Genomic DNA, 19,706 nt, shown 5'->3' with positions numbered 1-19,706 from the left:
TTTGTCTAATGGAAACTTTTAGTTCGGAGAGGACGATTGGAATATATAAAGAATGTGTATTATGCTGTATTAAGAATATGCAATATGAATATGTTTTAACACATGAAATTAAAAGTAAAATCCATATTTCTTTTCTATTTCTATATTACAGAGTTTTCCTTCTTGAAGAAATTAATTTCTCTTAAAATAAATTAGGGCTTGGGAAACGATAAGTTTTGAGGAGGTTCTGTTTGCCTGTATTAATTACAGGAAGTCACTCTGTATTAGTTACTTGTGATAAGAGTTTTATTTTATGTGTTTTGTTAGTTCTTTTTCTTATTTAATTTAGAGATCATTCCAGATAATCAATTTGAAATACCTCTTTTTTATTGATTTAACATTATTATATTTTTGTTAATTGATCCTTTCCTTTTTTTACATTAGAATAGTTTCACATGTGTGTGTATCACCAATCTTGAACAAATTTTTTTAGATTTTACAATTTGATTTATGTTTCTAATTTTTATTGAATTAATTTTTTTTAGTAAAATATATATATACTAAATAACAGGTTTTAAGATGAACTATAGAACATAGATGTTTATATAAAAATAAATTATATCTTTTTTAAATAAAAGACATTGTGAAAAAGGAGCAAGAATGGTATACCATATTTTAAGGCATCTAGGTTAATGTTATGCAGTAGGAGATAAATGTAAATAAAAGTCAAAAATTGAAGTATGTTCAGATGATTAAGGATGTATAGAAAGCACTGAAGTTTGAAGATTAGTACAAAACAAAAAGAAGTAGGTAAGTAAATTAAATGACATGAAAAAAAATTGGTATCAGATTTGTATGCATGGTGGCCATATAGTTTATGGAATATTCTAACATATAAACTGTACATTATTCAAACTCTGTCAAAGTGAAGCCATTTTTCTTTTCTTTTTTTTTTAATATTTTGAAAAGTAAGTATAATAATGCATTCTCTTCATTAGATCTCTAATATAGGAAATTGGCAAGTTGTCTGGTGATCTTCTATAAATAAATTAATTAGAATATGCAGATCATTTTAGTATTGCCTGGTTAATGAAAGAAAACAGCCAAATGAACTAGTATGACTGTAGTATGTACCTACCACTCAATAAAATATTCTGTAGAACAAAATTCAGTTCTGGAATGCATGCAGTAGATTGTGAGACTGGTTACCCCTTTGTATTATTCAAGAAACATTCTGGTGGGAATACTCATCTTTTGCAATAAGAGTTTATTTTCGAACTATTATTCACTTTTCTTACTTATGTTTGAAAAATAATTTTTTTTTTTTTGTAAAATATATTTTATTGTAGATAAAATTTATATCTGGATGAGCTAAGTTAAATAATGTAAACTAGAACAGGCTCTATGATTTGGTATGTACTATAATGACTTTAGTAATTGCTGAAACTCTTTCCTGCTGTCTTCATTCATTAGCCAAGCTATAATCTTGTCATTCCATCAGTTGAATAATCGTCTCTTTGTTAACAGCCTCCTTGCCTTTTTAATATTCCTACTATGTCACTAAACTATATTCTTTAACTATATATTAGTGAACATTTTCTTTGGTAATGTTTGAATCTATCTGTCTAACTTTGCTACTTGGATTACAATATGCAATCTTTTAACTTATGCCAAAAATTTTATTCCATATTGTTTTTTAGTTCGTAACAAAGTCAATTTCTTTTCTTCTAAGAGATTTCACTTCCACCCTTTTACATTCTTTTGATCTTTTATTTCGTTAATGATCCATACTCCTTGGCCATTAATTTATATTTTGCTAGGATCACCTTTTCCACAAATATCAGTGATTTATTCCCATTTTATCAAGCCCAGTAATGATTTTATTAGTCTGATTTAAGATCTGTCAAACATTATAAATAAACAAAGCGTAGTACAAGCTTTTGATTTGTATTTTTATTGCATTATGGTGAAAAGTGAAACAATAAATTATCTCATTACTGTGTGATTATTCTTAATACCATTTTTTGTTGTAGGAGAGATACATTATGCGGTACATTGGATTATTTACCACCAGAGATGATATCAAATAAAAAACATGGCAAAGAAGTTGACATATGGAGTCTTGGTGTTCTATGCTTTGAACTTTTAACTGGAAAACCACCTTTTGAAGCGACTACGTATGATGAAACTTATCGCAGAATATTGTCAGCTCAATTTATATTTCCTCAGTACTTATCTAGGCCTGCTAAAGACTTAATATCAAAGGTAAAACAGAAATACTCCCTTATTTGTGTTGCACCTCTTAAAAATTAAAACTTTAAAAAAATTAATTTTAGCAATGAATGGACTCTTTTTTGTTCCTTTTGAGTGAAGCTTTATTTGAAGTTTTGCGTAAGGTCTGTTATTGGATATACATATTTCATTTTTATTAAAAATATTCAGTTTCAACCTGGAATATTATGCTACATATGACTGGATCAGGGTAATTTCATTCGTAGCCAGTTGTATGAAACATTTTATGATTATAACCAAAAATCTCTTTAAAAGGGTATACTTACTTACATTAATTTCATTTCAGAAAAGTGTTTACTAAACAGCAAAGGCTTTATGATTGCATGAATAAGGTAGAAATGTAATAATAAATGTAAGAAAAAAAATCATATTTGAAATTATGTACTAAAATATCATCTTTATAAAAGAGATCAGAAGTTTTTCAGAGAAGACTAAAAGTCCTTGAAAGTAACAGCTCAGGAATGGAAGTGTGTGAAGTTAGAATAAGAAGTATTGGTTGCCACATTTAATAAAATAACGTAAATTTTTAATTTTGAAAAAATTATTTCGAATTTATTGTATTAAGTAATTTTGGACCGACAACATTCAACTAAATACTAAATTGAATATTGTGATAATTGAAGTAAATATCAGTTGACCTAGCTAGTTAATTTTTAGTAGTGTTGTCAATTTATTAGTATTGTGTTATTGTGCCATTAATTCCTTCATTAACTGTTTAAAATTTGTTATTGAATGTTATTCCAAAGGTAATACAGAATAAAAAAAGTTACTACTCTTATATACTTAAGGAAGTTTAAAAAAAATTAACAGAAAAAATATGGAAAAATTCACTATTGTTTATTTTTAAATGTTCAGTTTCAAGCTGTTACAGCTTTGATATTCATTTTACCTTGTTTTATATCTACCTCGATATTTCTCTTTTTGCTAATTTGCTTATTATTCAAAAATTGAGAAACAGTTTTTACACTCATTTTTCTCATAAAATTTTATATTAAATTCACGTATCACAAGTTGTCCCTCTTTCTATTTAAAAAAGAATGTTTGATTCAATGTGCCAAACAAAACTTTTAAACACCATAAATTAGTAATTTTGTAAAACTATGTTGATCTGCACTTGTTTCTTCCTCCTGTTGTGCCTCAGTTTTGAAATATGGAGTAGTTTCCATACTTTAATATCGTCCTGTATATTTCCATCAAGGTTTAGCCAATCGACTGAATTGTAAATTAACTCAGATATGTCATTACATTTAAATTTGTATTAGAACCAGATGAAATTTTGTATTACTTAACTCAAATAATGTAAAATAATAGTATTTCATTTATTTCTAATTACAGTTACTTGTTGTTGATCCATCAAAGCGTTTACCTTTACCAGAAGTTATGAAACATCATTGGTTAAATACTGCTAAGTAAAAATGTCATCATAAATATTAATGTGCAGCATATACTGGAATCCATTCACAGCAACAACAACTCATTGACAATTATCATCAAGCAAAGTCTCAATGTTAATATAGGTTCATAGGAATGAAATTAAAATAAAGTCTATTATACATTTTAATGTTGCTATTATTTTATTATTTATTTTTACTGTTGTTTTTAATAATATTTCATTTAGTAGTTTTTATTTGTAAGTTATCAGTTCATCAATAACTGTTATTTTATTCTAATTGTAATGTTATTCTGTTTATATTTTCATCTTTTGAATTATTTTTTTTAATTTATAAATAAATTACTGTATTATGATTACTACATACATATATTTTTCAAAATAAACAACCAAAGAAAAAATTAACTGCTGTGTATTTATTGTTATGCCAGTTAACAACTGAGATCTTTTTCAGATACAATTGTCAGATAGAATTGTTTTTATATATATAGTTATCAAGAATGGTGCAGTTGCAGTAATTCATATGAAGATTGTAGGGAAATTTCTAGGTGTTATATTGGTATCCCTGAAAGCCCCCAACCCAAAAGTTTGTTTATTAACAGTTGCAACCACAACGTCAGTTCTTGTATTGTTGTTGCGGTGAGTTTAGTGAGTTACTATGTTCTCGGATAAAGACAAAGCAAAGTGTGTTTTATTGATATCGGGATTAAAATCCGTAATTTTAGTTCAACGTGCGTTTCACCGTGAATTCGGAAGAGATCCACCACACAAAAGTAACATGACAAGAAGTCATGGAGAGGTGGACTTTCTGATAACCCATAGCTTATGAGCTACGGGGTATTCAACAGTTATCTGTTTGATAGGAGAAGGAGCCTCTCTGAATATAGGTAATGTGGAGACAAAGATACTGATGGACATTATTCATACGTCAAAGATGGCTGGCAGGTAGGCCGAATGTGAAGAATAAGCTAGCCTAGAGGCAGTAATGCTAGTAAAGACAACTGTCTCTACTAGCATTACTGCCTCAGTATTCAAATTCGTATGAAAGTAGTTCTTTTATACGAATTAGAATACTAGATAATCGGTACCAGTGTTCTTTGGTAGTTGGTTTCAATTAACTATACATCTCAAGAATGGTAAAAGATTGTACAAGGCTACACTTTATTTACATTCATACATATCATTCTCTGAAGGATACCTTTTGGTGGTTCTGGAGGCTAAACAGAAAAACAGAAAGTGAGAGGTAGTGGTGCGGTTTATGTTCCGCAGCGTTGTAGCATGGAGATTGTGTGCTAATTGTTTAAGAGCAGTCCTACAAGTGAAGATGCAAAAAGCATAAAAAGTGTGGAGAAGTACTTTGAGTGGGAAAGAAGCCACTGTTGGGTAAAAGTAGGGAGGGGATAGCCTAAATAAGGAGGTGGTTGGTGGTTGGATGTTGTTCGCAGGGGTAGTAGCCTGAGAAATGCTGAACGGTGGGTATCAGGGCAGGCATGTGCTGTATTAAGGAGAAGGGATTTTAGTCATTGAGAGTACAACACTACTACCTGTACAGGCAGATGGTGTCTGGCAGTGCTTTCCCCTTCATCAAGATAAAAAAAAGTAAAAAGTTGACTATGTAATATGACTGTTGAGTCTGTGGTGGTTTAAAGTCTTTCATTCATAAATTTATTTCACAGTCTAAGTTATGTTGTTCTTGCTGCGCATATTTTAATACCAAAATTTGAAAGTAGGAAAATTCACATTTTCCACATGTGTAGTCACCTTGCACTGAAAGGTAGTTGTGGATGGGCATAGTTAACTGGCCAACACACAACTCTTAAATCAAAGTGTTGAGGGAATAGAAATTACTGAAAGGACTACTTAATAACATCTTAAATGTAAGAATCCTTTATTTTAGATTCTATTTGATTAATTTCATTAATTAATCAATGAATATTTGTTTAATGTAATCAAAGTAATGATAAGTCATTTGAATTGTTTTTTTCTGTAAAATTTGCATAACAGTTGAAGTAGCAATATCCATCATGTAAATAATCGCACATATAGATCGAGACACTTATCTGTTCCTGATACAAACAGAAACAGGTACTTGAATGTTTCTGATACAAAGTAGCAGAAACTAAATAACTGGTGCCAAAATACCTAGTAAGAGGAAAACATTTTTAATTTTTATATAAACAACCTCTCTTTCTGTTTGTCCTGACAGAAACAAAGAACCAAAGATACTGTTTCTATCAGTTTGTTCCAGTTTGCAATGTTTCAAGGTTCAATGGTATTAAATTCTCTTAGCTCATTAATTGTATTGACACTTCCATTTTATCAAGCAATACAGGTCAGACATGTGCTTGCCTAGTCATGGTGCCTCTTTGATTATGATGTTTAGTCTATGAGCACAACTGTTTATAATGCTAGTTCTTCGTGTGCTGATTAAAAGATGACAATGAGTATAATAGGATTAAAGTAGTGGGAAAAAGGCAAAGGTATATGAATGAGGTTCAACTCTAACTGAACTAAAATAGAATCGGTTTGGTTTTGTTTTTAAAAATTGTGCCTTTCGACGTGAATTCGGAAGAGATCCACCAATATGGATTCACCAGCAGTCAGGATAAGAGATCCACCAACATAACATGTTGGTTCCAACAATTCGAAGAAACTTGATCGGTTAAGAAACAGAAACAACCGGCAGACCAAGTGTACTAGACGAAACGGTTGAATTAATTAGACAATCGGCAATTAGAAGTCCTGGGAAGTCCATCTCCCATCGAAGCGTCAAATTAGGTATTCCAAAATGAATAGTTTACAAAGTTTTAAATAAAAAACTGAAAATAACATGCTTATAAAATCCAGATACTGCAAGAATTGAAACCCGATGATGGTGTAAAACGTTACAATTTCGCTGTTGAAATGTTGGACAGAAGAAGTGAAAACGAATCATTTTTACATGATATAATTTTTACAGACGAAGCTACATTCCATGTGAATGGATGTGTTAACAGACACAATTCACGAATATGGGGCTCTGAAAACCCACACGCAATTATTGAAAAACAACGCGATTCGCCTAAAATTAATGTTTGGTGTGGTATAATGAAAAATCGTGTAATAGGGCCTTTCTTCTTTGCTGAAAAAACAATTAATGGAGTTGTGTATCTTGACATGTTAACCAATTATTGCTTTCCTCAGCCGGATGAACTCAAAAACATTCATCAACTTCATTTCCAACAAGATGGTGCTCCCCTGCACTTCAATGCATTGGTCACGAATGCTTTGAATGAAAAATTTGGAGATCGATGGATAGGCCGGCAAGGACCCATACTTTCGCCTCCAAGGAGTCCAGACCTGACTCCTTGCGACTTTTTCTTGTGGGGGTACATCAAAAGCGTTGTTTATACACAAAACATTCGTGACCTAAAGCACTTAAAAAACAGGATTAATGAAACGATGACAACCATTAACGAAGAAATGTTAACCAATGTTTGGAGAGAAGTTGAATATCGTTTGGACATTTGTCGAGGGACTAAGGGTGCAGATATTGAAATTTATTAATTATGTAAAAAAATGTTTGAGATGACAAATTTTAAAAATAAAAAACATAAACTGCAAGTAATTCTGTTTTAATTTAAACCATGTTCAAAACCACACCATTCTTTTATGATAACCCTGTATATATACATGCACACACATAGAACCAACGAGTTCTAATTTATATTCAATTCTATTCATTGATGATTCTAATGATTCAACCGAAGAATTTTTTGAGGATTATCAATTTTATGGGGAACTACTGTGCAATTTCTTCCGACAATAATAAACAGTTGTTGATAAAAAATTGGTTTTTAACATTTCAAAAATGTGTGAAAGGTGTTTTTTATTAAAATAAATCTTAACTTATTTTTGAAAGCCTAAAAAATAGCTAGAATTTATAATTCACCATGTAAGCTCAAAACTTATGCATGGGAATATGGAATATTATGCTCTGAATAAAACAATTCCAAGGCTTAGATTTTTATATTTGAGACCTTTTATATGAAAGGTTGTAATGCTTTATTAGTATATAAATTGAATGCTTTTACTCTTGCTTATTTTCTGCTAAATTGGTAGATTCAAGTAGAGCATTTGAAGTTATAGTGTTATTTCTGAAAAAATAAAAAAGTCAATCGTAACTTAGATTTTCAAGCAGTTAAAAAGTTAGTAGGGTAGAAGAAAATTAGTATAAGCAAGTAGCTTATACTTACACCTTTACTATCTGGCAGATCAAGTAGAATTATTTGAAGTTATAAATGGTGCAGCCTTTTTCAGAGATTGTATTGATAAATACAATCTTTGTTTCTTTATGATTGATACAGGAAACAAATGTTTTTTATTAGTTATGTTTTTGAAAAATTCCAAAATTTAAATTTTGAAAATGGTAATATACAATGCATGATTATACTACACATTTTTATTTATTGCTCAGTATATGTGTTAACTATTAACTATTAATCAGTTGTTAACCATGAAAAAATAAGTTAAATCATAACAAACATTGTATATCATGACTGTACCTCTATTGAAGCATATATGAGCATCATTTCTGTACAATTCAAAACTACACAAAGTTTGTAAGTTTTGTTAACCTGCTGCTTTTAATAATATAACCTTTTCATTTGTGTGATGTCATAATTCCTCCTAAATGTGTAAATGATAAGACAATTTTACTTGTATGGTGATTTCATTATAAAATCACCTTTAATTAATAAAAAAGCCTAATTGCTTGAAATCAGAGCTTACTTTGACTATAAAATCACAACACAAACACACTTCAACCATGCAGGGTGCATGGTTGAAGGAAAATGTTCTAAAAGATTTCTAAAACAATTTATCAAAGAAATGCAAATAGGTTCAGATAGTTACCCTTTGTATCATCGAAGATCAACTTGCAATGGTGGCAAGAAAACAATGATTCTTACAAAAATAAATAAAGAGCTGGAACTGGAAAACAGATGGATGGATCATTCCATACAATCTGATATTGAGCAAAATTTTCAACATGCACATTAACGTTGAGTATTGTGCTTCAGTAAAGTTTGTGAAATACAAATGCAAGTATGTTCATAAAGGAAGTGAAAGCAATTTTTGAGCTTCAAATTCGTAATTAGCAGCAAGGTCAGCATCAAATTGTTGATACAGACAAAATCTAATTTACCAGTCAGATTGTTACATAAGTTCAAGCGAAGCATTTTGGTGTATCTTTGGATTTCTCATTTATGATAGAAGTCCAAGTGATCAACATTTATGTACCCATTGCTTATAATGTGTGAAATTTGTTAGCGATCATCTTGACAATATGCTTTCGCAGCGATCCTAAAGCGTTATGGGAAGAATTAAAAAATGAACTAGATAGTTCTTTTTTAAATTGAAGATCTTCAAAATATTGGGCAAAGACAACCAGAATCTGACTTTAATGAAATTTACAGTCAAGCTTTGGTATACATTGAAGATATCTGCATATCAATAAATGGAAAATTGTTGTAACATTTGGGAATGACTGCACCAGATCTCTAAGCATTCATCCGCAGAGTTAAATTCTGAGCTTTATTTTGATCAAGAATTTTGAAAATCTTTCAAAGTTGAAAAATGAAGAAACATTAGTATTCAAATCAGTAATGTCAGCAATAGAAACGAGGAGAGGTGAAAAAATCCACCTGTCCTGGAAAACTACTAGCAGACTCCAAATTTATCATATGGGACAAATGTACAATCGCCCATCAAAAATCAATTGAAGCTCTCAGTTTAGCGCAAGATTTTAAAAAAAGTAACAAGGTGGAACACTAATTTTGCTGGCAGGTGATTTTAGACAAACTCTGCCTATTATCTCAAAAGCACCCTAGCAGATGAAATTGAGGCAAGTACAAATAAAATTGTCATTGTGGAAACATGTGAAGTGTTTGCGTTTTTCTAAAAACATATCCCAAGGTGCAAGAATTTTCACAGACTTTCCTTCGAATTAGATCAGCCTTGACACCTTTTAAGTCCTGTTACATTACCCATCAATTTGGGAACTTTTGTATCAAATAGGGATTTATTAATAAAGTCTGTTTATTTGGAATTTGAATTAAAATTTTGAGATGAAAACTGGCTTTGCAAACGCTGTATTTTAGCGTCTACAAATGCAGCCACAGATTTAATTAATGAAAAAATGTTTAATTACTTCTCAGAAGTGTTTCAGTGAAAAAGTCCACATAGATATTGTGATGAGTGATGTTATTAGGTTTAACTACCCAACACTTGTTAAAAAGTCTCTCACCTCCTGGAAGGCCATCCATAATTTATTATTGAAAAAAAAATGCAGTTGTTATGCTTTTGCATAACTTACATCCACCAAAGCTTTGTAATGGAACACATCTTATGATTGAAAGTACATCTTCCAACATACTGTTTAGAAGCAATTATCCTTACAAGATGTGGAAAAGATGAACCCAGAATATCTAAAATAATTTCAATCTTCCATTTGAATTTAGAAGAACTCAATTTCTTATTTGATTATTATATACAATGACAATAAACAAAGTCGAAGGAAAAACTGTGGAAGTTATGGGTCTGGATTTAGAAGAACCACGCTTTTAACAACAAACATTGTCTACCGTGAAGTTTTATAGTAAAATTATGAAATCAAAATTAATAATTAAAGTACCAGAAAACAAATAGTAAAAATCTTTTAATTAACGTAATTTTTCATAATATACAGGTAATGTCAGGCACACAAAAATGAATCGTGTCTTGAAAAAATTTACTAGATCATTAAAAAAAACATATTTTGCTATACCTCATGGGTTGTGTGGAAAACAGTTACAATTGTTTTGTAAAGTTTTAGTGAATTTTAAGTTAAAAATTATATTTATTTACATGATTATGATAAACAATTCTGTTGTCAAGAACTGAAATTTCTTTTACGCCCAAAGAGCAGAGCAAAGTGTGAAGCTGGGCTGAGCAGCTAGTTGGAGCAATAAATGTGGAGCATAAGTTGCAGATCGATAAATGGAACTATAGCTAAAAAATCATTACAATAAGTTCATTGCGGCGAAATTGCAATTATTTATTTTCACAAACATGAGGATACGGGTCCAGGAGGTAGAGTCCCCTGGCTAGACGGTCAGGCGAGCCCTGACCAGCTAGTTTATGTGCAAATTAAAATATAATTTCTAGTCACTTTTCAGAAAAATGTATAAATATTGTTAATCTTTTAAATAATTTTTAGATAGATAATTGAACACAAATTGTAAGAAAGATATTGATTGAAACAAAGAACTAATCTGTGATTGAAGTAATAAAGTGGTTTAGAACTGATTAAACTGGATTTAAACCTTACATTGGGTCAGTAGTTATAGCAAAACAAACTGATAGACCTTTAAAACTAATGAGATCTTGTGATAAATAAGATTATCATAAATATAAAAATCTGTCAAATTTTTTTCAATGATCTGATGGATAGCTTATATAATTTTTTCAACAATCAATTATGTTTTACAAAAAATAAAATTATGTTTATGAATAAAAATAACAAAAAGTAAAAGAAATACAAAATACAATAGTTTATTTGATGCATAATTCAAAAATACAATATTTACAATATTACCCCGTATGCCTAACAATAATTTTCTTGTTTCATTTTATATATTAGGTCATATACAATTATTAATAACAATACGTATAAACTATGGTATATAGTAAGGTACTATTATGAATATGGTATTAATTAAATCATAAAATTAAAAATACTATAAACACATCTTAGAGGTATTCTATACAAACTAAAATTATTATATTACAATGTTGTTATAATTGTTATTAGTGTTGTCATTTTAACAATATGTAGTTATGAGTGTAAATGTTTTACAATTTACAAAGAAAAATATTAACTGCACTGTTAACATTTTTCATCCAACTGACAATAAATTCCTCCTTACACACAATACTTAATGTATAAAAAAATTCTTATGTATAATTGTAATTATCAGTTTCTGATAATATTATCATTAATGTACAAAGCCTTAGTAATACTGGAGAACTATACCTGGGCAAGAATAATGGGATAGGTGACAAGTTTTCCCCAGCACATTCATTATATTATTATCTGAACAATAATTTAATAAAAGAAGCCTTAAGAAGCTTTGAAGTCTATGATCATTAGTCATTTAAAAATGCCAACATCATACATTGAACTGCATCCACTGTTTGTAATTTCAGTGATCTGTAGGAACTGATTCTCTGGATCACTGAGGTTGTTGGCATTTTATATTAGTTCACACTCTTCAATTACTAGAATGCTATTACCTGAGACATTTCAGCTGTTGCAGAAACATGAGGTTATACGAGTTGCAATTTACTGTCTTACCCAGGATCCAATAGAATGCTATTAAGTAATTTGTGCTTTTGTGTTACTGCAGAATCTTATTTTTTGTTCTACAAAACAATTCATTAATCTAAATTCATTATTACTACTGTATATAAATAAATACATATTTTAAAAAAATATTATATAAATAACAGCTTCTTTTTTCTTAGTTTTCATTAACATAGTACTTTCATTTATTAAGCTTATAAAACTTCGTTTACAAGCATTATTTGTTTTGTTTTTCTTTTCCCAATTGTGTACTGTATATTAGGGACATTTTATGTTTAGAACAAACTCTGGTGTTAAATAGGAGTAGTTAAATATTTCTACTTTCTTTAATATGAAAAAATAATCCCAAAATAAATCAAATAGAATGATAGGAGGTAAAAACATGATAAAATGAAGATGATAAAAGAGTAAATAGAATGTTGCTTACTATATGATCGGGAGAAAACATAAAACAAGCTGCAAAATAGATTTAAATGATGTAAATTGTTAGTATGATTAAAAATAAATGGCAGAAAAATAGTAAACTCAAAATAAAGACAAACTAGATATGCAAGCACTCCTAGTATTTAAACCTACCTATTATTAATATTAACAAAAATTAGACATTGTGGACAATGAACTTGAACTCTAATAATAGAGAATGCAGCTGCTCAGTACTGTAACTAGTTGGATCTCAAATATAAACATTTGTTTTTAAAATGATTTAAATTATGTTTTTCCATTCATTAGATCTTATGTTATGTTCATTTTTTATGACTTATGTGCTAGCACTATTTTGAAACTGGATTTTATTCTAAACTTAATCAAAAAATATGAAACTTACGATATGAATTTTGTCAACTAAAACTTGAGTTTTACAATCCATATTTTTATTTTATTTATAATGAATTGAAATTTATATTTGTAACAAAGATTTATAAAAAAATTAAAATTTCAAATTATTAAATTTGAAATAATGGGGTTTTAACTAATCAAATACTTAAAAATTAAATTATAAATATGACTTGCTCTCCTTTGATTACTACAGACAGGTTTATTTAATTATAGATGTCATAATATATGAAATTTAATGATATTTTTAAGTTATCAACAGAAATATGCTTTTCAGCTGTAAAATGTTACAAGCAATCCATAATGTTAGGTTAACCTTCAAAAAAATATAATGTATCTACACAATCACAACTATTAACAAAATGATTTTTAGGCTATTTATATTCATTTATTTATAAATAAATCTTTTTATTAATAGCTGTGATTATGCAGATTCATTAAATTTTTCTGAAGGTTAACCCAACATTATGGATAACTTGTAGCATTTTACAGTTGTAGAGTGTTTTCAATTAAATAAAAGGTGTTTTTTAACTGATGAATTAATTCACCACAGAAACTTATGAAGAAATTTGTACATGGAAATTTGTAGCATATGAAAAACCGAGATTTGAATCTGGGACCTCCAGATGAAAGACTGAGACGTTACCACTTTGCAATGAATATCAGCATTTTGTGAACTTATAATTGTTAGATTATGTCTTACTACAAAAACATATTTTGTGCTTTTATGACTGGACAAAAATTTGAATGACTGGACTTTGAGATGAATGATTCTACGAGTGAAACACTACGTGTCACACTCCTACCTTAAGTTAAACTACTAACCAGCTTATTTAGAAATCAGGAAGATGATCATTACACAAATTTTGAGAAAAGACTAAGCATCAGGGACATTTTTTAGTCATATTGGACAACATGAATATAGCTGTGTCATGGTTGAATAGCTGATATAGACTGATAATTCAAGGTGTTGAAACCAAAAAATATACATACATATATATTATATATATATTGATTGCATTAACTCTGATCTAATGTGATTTGATAGCACAAGTTCTTCCAAATCTAGAATCCTTGAATTACGTCTCGTGAAGTTTATCTTTTAGTTGTGACATGTATGAAACATCTTGAATGAGATGAATTTACAACTGAAATGTTTTAAAAACTCATCATAATTAAAAATTAAATAACTTTGTTTTCAATTTATCTAACATGCTATGGTAAGAAAAATATTTTACTATTTCTCCTCATTTTTTTTTTTTTTTTGCTTGATGATATCACCACATAAGCTTGAAGCTTGTGTATGGGATATGGAAATGGAATTTTGTAGCGTAGGAAAATACCATGCTTGATCAGGATTTGAACCAGACCTCTGGATGAAAGCGCGAGATGCTACCACTCGTGCCATCGAGGCTGGCATATATTCTTAATAATATATATAAAATATCAATTGGATTTTAAATTATTAACAGCCAGTAATAAATATGCACAATCTTCAAAATATAACTATTAAAGAGGAATATAAAAAAATTATGCATAATTTTGTTTTAATTTTTTATTTTTTAGTACAAATTTTAGTGGCATTGACTGCCTTGGTCATTAGCCTCTAATAAGTCCCAGCCGACATGTAGTATAATTATTTAGGGCACATCAGTGTTATATATATTGTTGATTTACAGGAATTGAATTATATGGTTTTAACCTTCGGTATTTTATCTTTTTACTGCATCCTTCTACTTCAAGAATATTACTCTTTAAGACATTAACTGCAGTAAAACAAAATAAATTTGAGCATGTACAATTTACTGTCATACCCAAAATCACAAAATAATTAAAAATTTAAATAAATACAATAGACTTATGTAATTAATTCTATAAATAATTTAAAAGTGTTTTAATGTATTAAATATTGTAAGAAATATTATTGTATCAACATATTTACCTGGAAATATAAAACCCAATTTATACTACTATGTTCCAAAATTTTCATATAAAAAAATTTAGTAGAAAGTTATTTCTCACCTTTTTTATACTTATATTTTAGACATGTATAATATGAGTTACTGCACCCTAACAAAAGTCTCCCACGTAAACAGCTTATGAACTACTGCTCTAATCAGCGTTATTAAAATTTTGTTTATTGGTAATTTCAAAATTATTCTCTTGAAGGTAGTGATGTAACTGTGGAAAATTCTTTATCTTTTTTTTTGCCTAATTCTTTAATAATTTTTAATATCTATGTAAATGAATACAAAGAGAAAAAAATAAGCTGATTTAATATTTTAATATGCACAGTATAATAAAATTAATAAAACTTTCATTATTTTTTTTAATCAAACAAAACAAACTAGTTTTATAAAAATACATATATAAATAATTAAAAAAAAAAGAAACATGCTGATTGTGTGCATTAACATTTTTGTTTTATATTTTAAAGAATACACTCACACATTCACACATACTGCATTTATATTTTTGTAGAATTGAATATATTTGTAGTTCATAGTAAATATATTTCATTAGGTGTCATTATCTTGAACAAAAAATTAAAAAAAAGAATATTAAATTATTTAAATTTACAAAAACAATAGTTGATTATACAAGTACTCATACATAAATTTTCTGTTTATTTAACTAAAATCATTTTATGATGTATAAAAAACACAATAGTAATTGAGCAAGTTTATTTTTTACTTACTTTTTAGTTTATTTTTTGTGAAGTCATTTGACCATTTTTTGAATTTTTATTTTTTAAGAATAATAACTAACTAACTTTTATTGGTTATAAATAATAACTAATAAAATAATTTATCTGTTGCAATTATCTAATAGATTGAGAGAAAGTGTAAAATTATTCAAGTAAAACAGTCAAAGATAATTAACAAAGTTATTTTTACATATAAATTTTCTTGCAAAAATTAATTCACAACCAGAATAATTTTTTTATATCATTACCAAAATGTATTTGTTTTTTTCTTTTTTTAAAAATAATATTACAGCACCTGCTAATATTCAGTAAACTAACTTTTATACTTAGATTAATCAAAAAGTTGTAAATTTTGTTTCTTTTGCTATTAACAGATATATGAAGTTGATTTACTTTTAACGGGTCATATTCAAAAGAAAAAAGATTCATGAAAATATAAAATTAATATTAGGATTTATTAAAATAATTTTTACTGTATTTTAAAAATGAATAATATTGTACTAATACAATTGTAACATTTTTACAAAGGTTGGGTAACTTATTCTTCATAATAAATTAGAGAAAATAATTTACAAACATTATTTATAATATTTAAGAATTCAATAAATATTGAAAAAAAAATTAATACATTTATCAACTTCTTAATTAATTTTTATTATAATACTAAAATTTGTTATTTTTGGTGAAATGCAGTCTTGAAGGTGCTACGTAAGTATGTTTATAAAACTGAGGAAAACTATGAATTTCTAAGTAGAATCTTCCAGGTAATTAAACAACACATTTTTCTATAAATAAAGCAATAGTTAGTAAAACAAGTAAAATAAGATTTTTTTTAATGATTTTATTTACAGTCTCATCAACAATTGAAGTCTTTAGCAACTTATCAATGTAATGTAATTGTACCAGTAAGTGTGTAATCTTGAACAAACTCAGGCCAACCATTCCAGAAACGTGCAATTGATTTAAACCCTATCATGAAAGAACACTGGTATCCACAATCTAGTATTCAGATCCAAATAAAAGCACTTTAATAGGATATGAACCTAAGAACTTTGACTTCGAAATCAGCTACAACATTGAGTTTACCACTAGACCAACTCAGTTGGTTAAAATAAGATTTTGGAGAGGAATGTATTTTAACATTCACTATAAATTATTGGCTGCAGCTAGTCAATTAAATGTGGTTTAATAGTAAACTATTGTGATTGTTTTCTTTTTTTAAAAATATGTTCAAAGAAAGATAATGCTTTTTGTTTACAGTGATACAAAAACAGTTAAGTGTTTCAAATCCTATTTTATAAAACTTAATGGGGATGACTAAATGTCTTGCTTATCATTGTTGATGACATGAAAAGTACATTAAAAAGATTTTTAATTTAAATGTCAAACATCACAATTTAATTAAGAATTTGGAAGTAATTAAATTATTTGTAAATATATAAAATATATAATTCATTAATCCTTTTTTTATAGATTGATAGAAGTTAGAATTCCTCAAAAGATTTTAATTTACACTTCACATGAGTAAACAGAGAATACAAAAAAGTATGGGAAAGTAGGGAATGCCATAATGTCTACAAGTAAATAAGTAATAAAAATAATTTTTAATATGTTTCTGTAAGGAAGGTTGTTTGAGTATTTGTTAATTGTCCGAGTATTCCTTAATAAGAAATACTTATTCTTATCAATTTATAAAAAAATTGGCCAAAATCTCCTTATTATTCTTGTATCATTTGTGATAGAGACTCAAAAGTATGAAAAATTACAGTTCTTAATATTTAAATTTCTTGTCAAAACACAAATATTTTTCTAATAAAAATGTAATGTGTTGAAGATAATAAGTAGGTGATAATTTTAAGACAGTTTTTTACAAAATAGGAATAAAATTCAAAAGCTGGTTGTACAATAATTATGTCAGGTCAAGCTGTTATCAAGCTCTTTAAGTAGATTCGGTGTATGAAACAAATTAAAAAAACAGAAAAAAGACTTTCAGAAAAAAAAATTAAAAATATTATCATAGTAATGTATGAACATAAAATGATAAATAAAAATCCAATGAGGTTAAACCAATAACATAAATGTGATAAGCTATTCAATAATCTGAAATGAAAAGTCATGAATATAGCCAGTGGTGGTTCAGGAAAAGTTACATTGCCGACCTCCGTGGCAAACTAGTAACTTCTTTTTCTTTCATCCGCATGGTTGTAAGTTTAATTCCTGGACAAGTTTTAGTTTTTCACACAAAATCATTGAGTTAATGTGGTGAATTGATAAATAGACAAATAAATAACAGGAAAAAAAATTTTATAAAATTTTTCTGACTCTATAACATTTTTGTTGTCTCTGTTAAATAAGCACATTAAATGCTTAGTCAAAGCATTCAAGAGAAGGGTTAAGGTAGTTAGTAAACTGTTCTAGACTATGAACTATGCACCAGCTTACCTGCTTTCTATTTTTTGTAACTTCTCTTGGCATAACTTCCAGTAGTTGTTTTTTTATGACTAATTTATTCAACAAATGACCCATAGGCTGGCTATACCTAGCTCAAGATACATATTTTAACAATTTACCAACCAATCTCTGACATTAAAATAAATTGTTTTGCAAATTCAAAAAAAAAAAAAAATAATAACTTTTGTAAATTTAGTAATTCCTCAGAATTTTTTAGCAACTGTGGTGTTTAGCACTCATTGTATTTTACTTTATAGTTGCCAAGAAGGTTTTGTTGAATTAACACAAATCAATTATAGGTTATTATATTATTATAATAACCTATAATCAATTTCCCACTAAATATGAATTTTGGTTTCTGATTGCAAATAAATTTAATCCTTAATATGTTTATTAATGATGTTGAACTTACTACAAATTCAATCATGAAAAAAATGTGAAAATAAGCAAAAGAAACTGGCTTAAAAAGAGTTATATCAAAAATTATTTTGAGATAGAACCATCTAGTGAAATTTAAAACTGACACAGCAGTGGTAATAAAGGACTACATAAAATCACACTCCTTACATCATCCAATGAAAGATAATATTATTCATATGCTTAAAACATTAATTTTTAATTTTAACAATCACAAATTGATGTTCATCAGTTTTATAATATCTAGTCAAATTACTTCTGAGAAAGAATGAGACAAAAAAGGCTAATAAACTAGGTGATACAAAACAGTGAGTCTTAGTTCAGTTTGTAGAAGCTAATAAAAAAAACTTTCAACCAGTTGTGAAAATAAATTGGACAAAACTTTTAAATTGGAATTAAACTGTTACAGTTTAATTCTCTATTCATCCTGTGTAACTATTTCCATGTTGAAGGATCACTATTTTTTGTATAAAAACGATTAAATTTGGATGTTGATAAGCATTCACAAAGTATAGTTACTAAATTATGGCTGTATTTTGCTTAGTTAGAGATGAGTTCTGGAACGAACCTATTTTAATAATGTTTTTTTCTTAATATCCACATGGTTGGTAAGAATTTTTTATGAAGACTATTATATCTCAGATATCTGTCCAATTGTGAAGACCATTTAAAATTATAATTTTTCAGTCCAAACAAAAATATTTTCAAGTTTAAATCTTTAAATGAAAGGAATTGAGGATCTCAGACATTATTTTTTTAAATTATAATTTTATACCATTAGATGTTTTTAAAAATCATTTTTTTAAATTGTATAGACTATTTTCAAGTAGCTCTGTATAACTTATTTGGCAATTTAAAATTTTTTTTTTGTAAAATAAAATTATTAATTTTTGAAATTGAAAATAGACTAATCTAGACACTCCAAAAACCCAGAACACTACTTCAAACTTTGAAAATAAGTTTTCATAGTTCCATTTATTATTTCTTGTAAAGTGCAGTCTAATATATAATTCATTTATTATGATTAAAATGAAACAGATAACAATCAAAAATAATAAATGGGTGTATAGTTCAAGAACTATAAAAAATATTCTATAATCACATCCATGGTTTATGATTGGTGTTCTGTATTTCTAAAACCACATCTACACTGACAGTGCTAATTGCAGTATTTATATCAACACAATAAGAAAAAGATATATGTTTTTTAACTGCACATAGTAATTGCAGTACAAAATTTAGATCTGTATTTGCCT

General features: G+C 27.9%; 1 protein-coding gene across 5 annotated transcripts in view; it reads left to right on the top strand.

Moving 5' to 3' along the window:
- The window catches only part of LOC142329177 (aurora kinase A-like), a 37,036-nt gene extending 32,970 nt beyond the window's left edge, over positions 1 to 4,066 (top strand). For all 5 annotated transcript variants that reach the window (XM_075373570.1, XM_075373566.1, XM_075373565.1 and 2 more), the window contains 2 exons: positions 2,013 to 2,244; positions 3,607 to 4,066. In XM_075373570.1, coding sequence (XP_075229685.1) covers positions 2,013 to 2,244; positions 3,607 to 3,684 — 310 coding nt within the window. In that variant the 3' untranslated portion in view covers positions 3,685 to 4,066. The remainder of the gene's footprint in view (positions 1 to 2,012; positions 2,245 to 3,606) is intronic.
- Positions 4,067 to 19,706: the final 15,640 nt, after the last annotated feature.

Source organism: Lycorma delicatula, chromosome 8, assembly GCF_047948215.1.
Source record: "Lycorma delicatula isolate Av1 chromosome 8, ASM4794821v1, whole genome shotgun sequence".
Classification (NCBI taxonomy): domain Eukaryota; kingdom Metazoa; phylum Arthropoda; class Insecta; order Hemiptera; family Fulgoridae; genus Lycorma; species Lycorma delicatula.
This window is presented reverse-complemented; position numbering and strand designations above follow the sequence as displayed.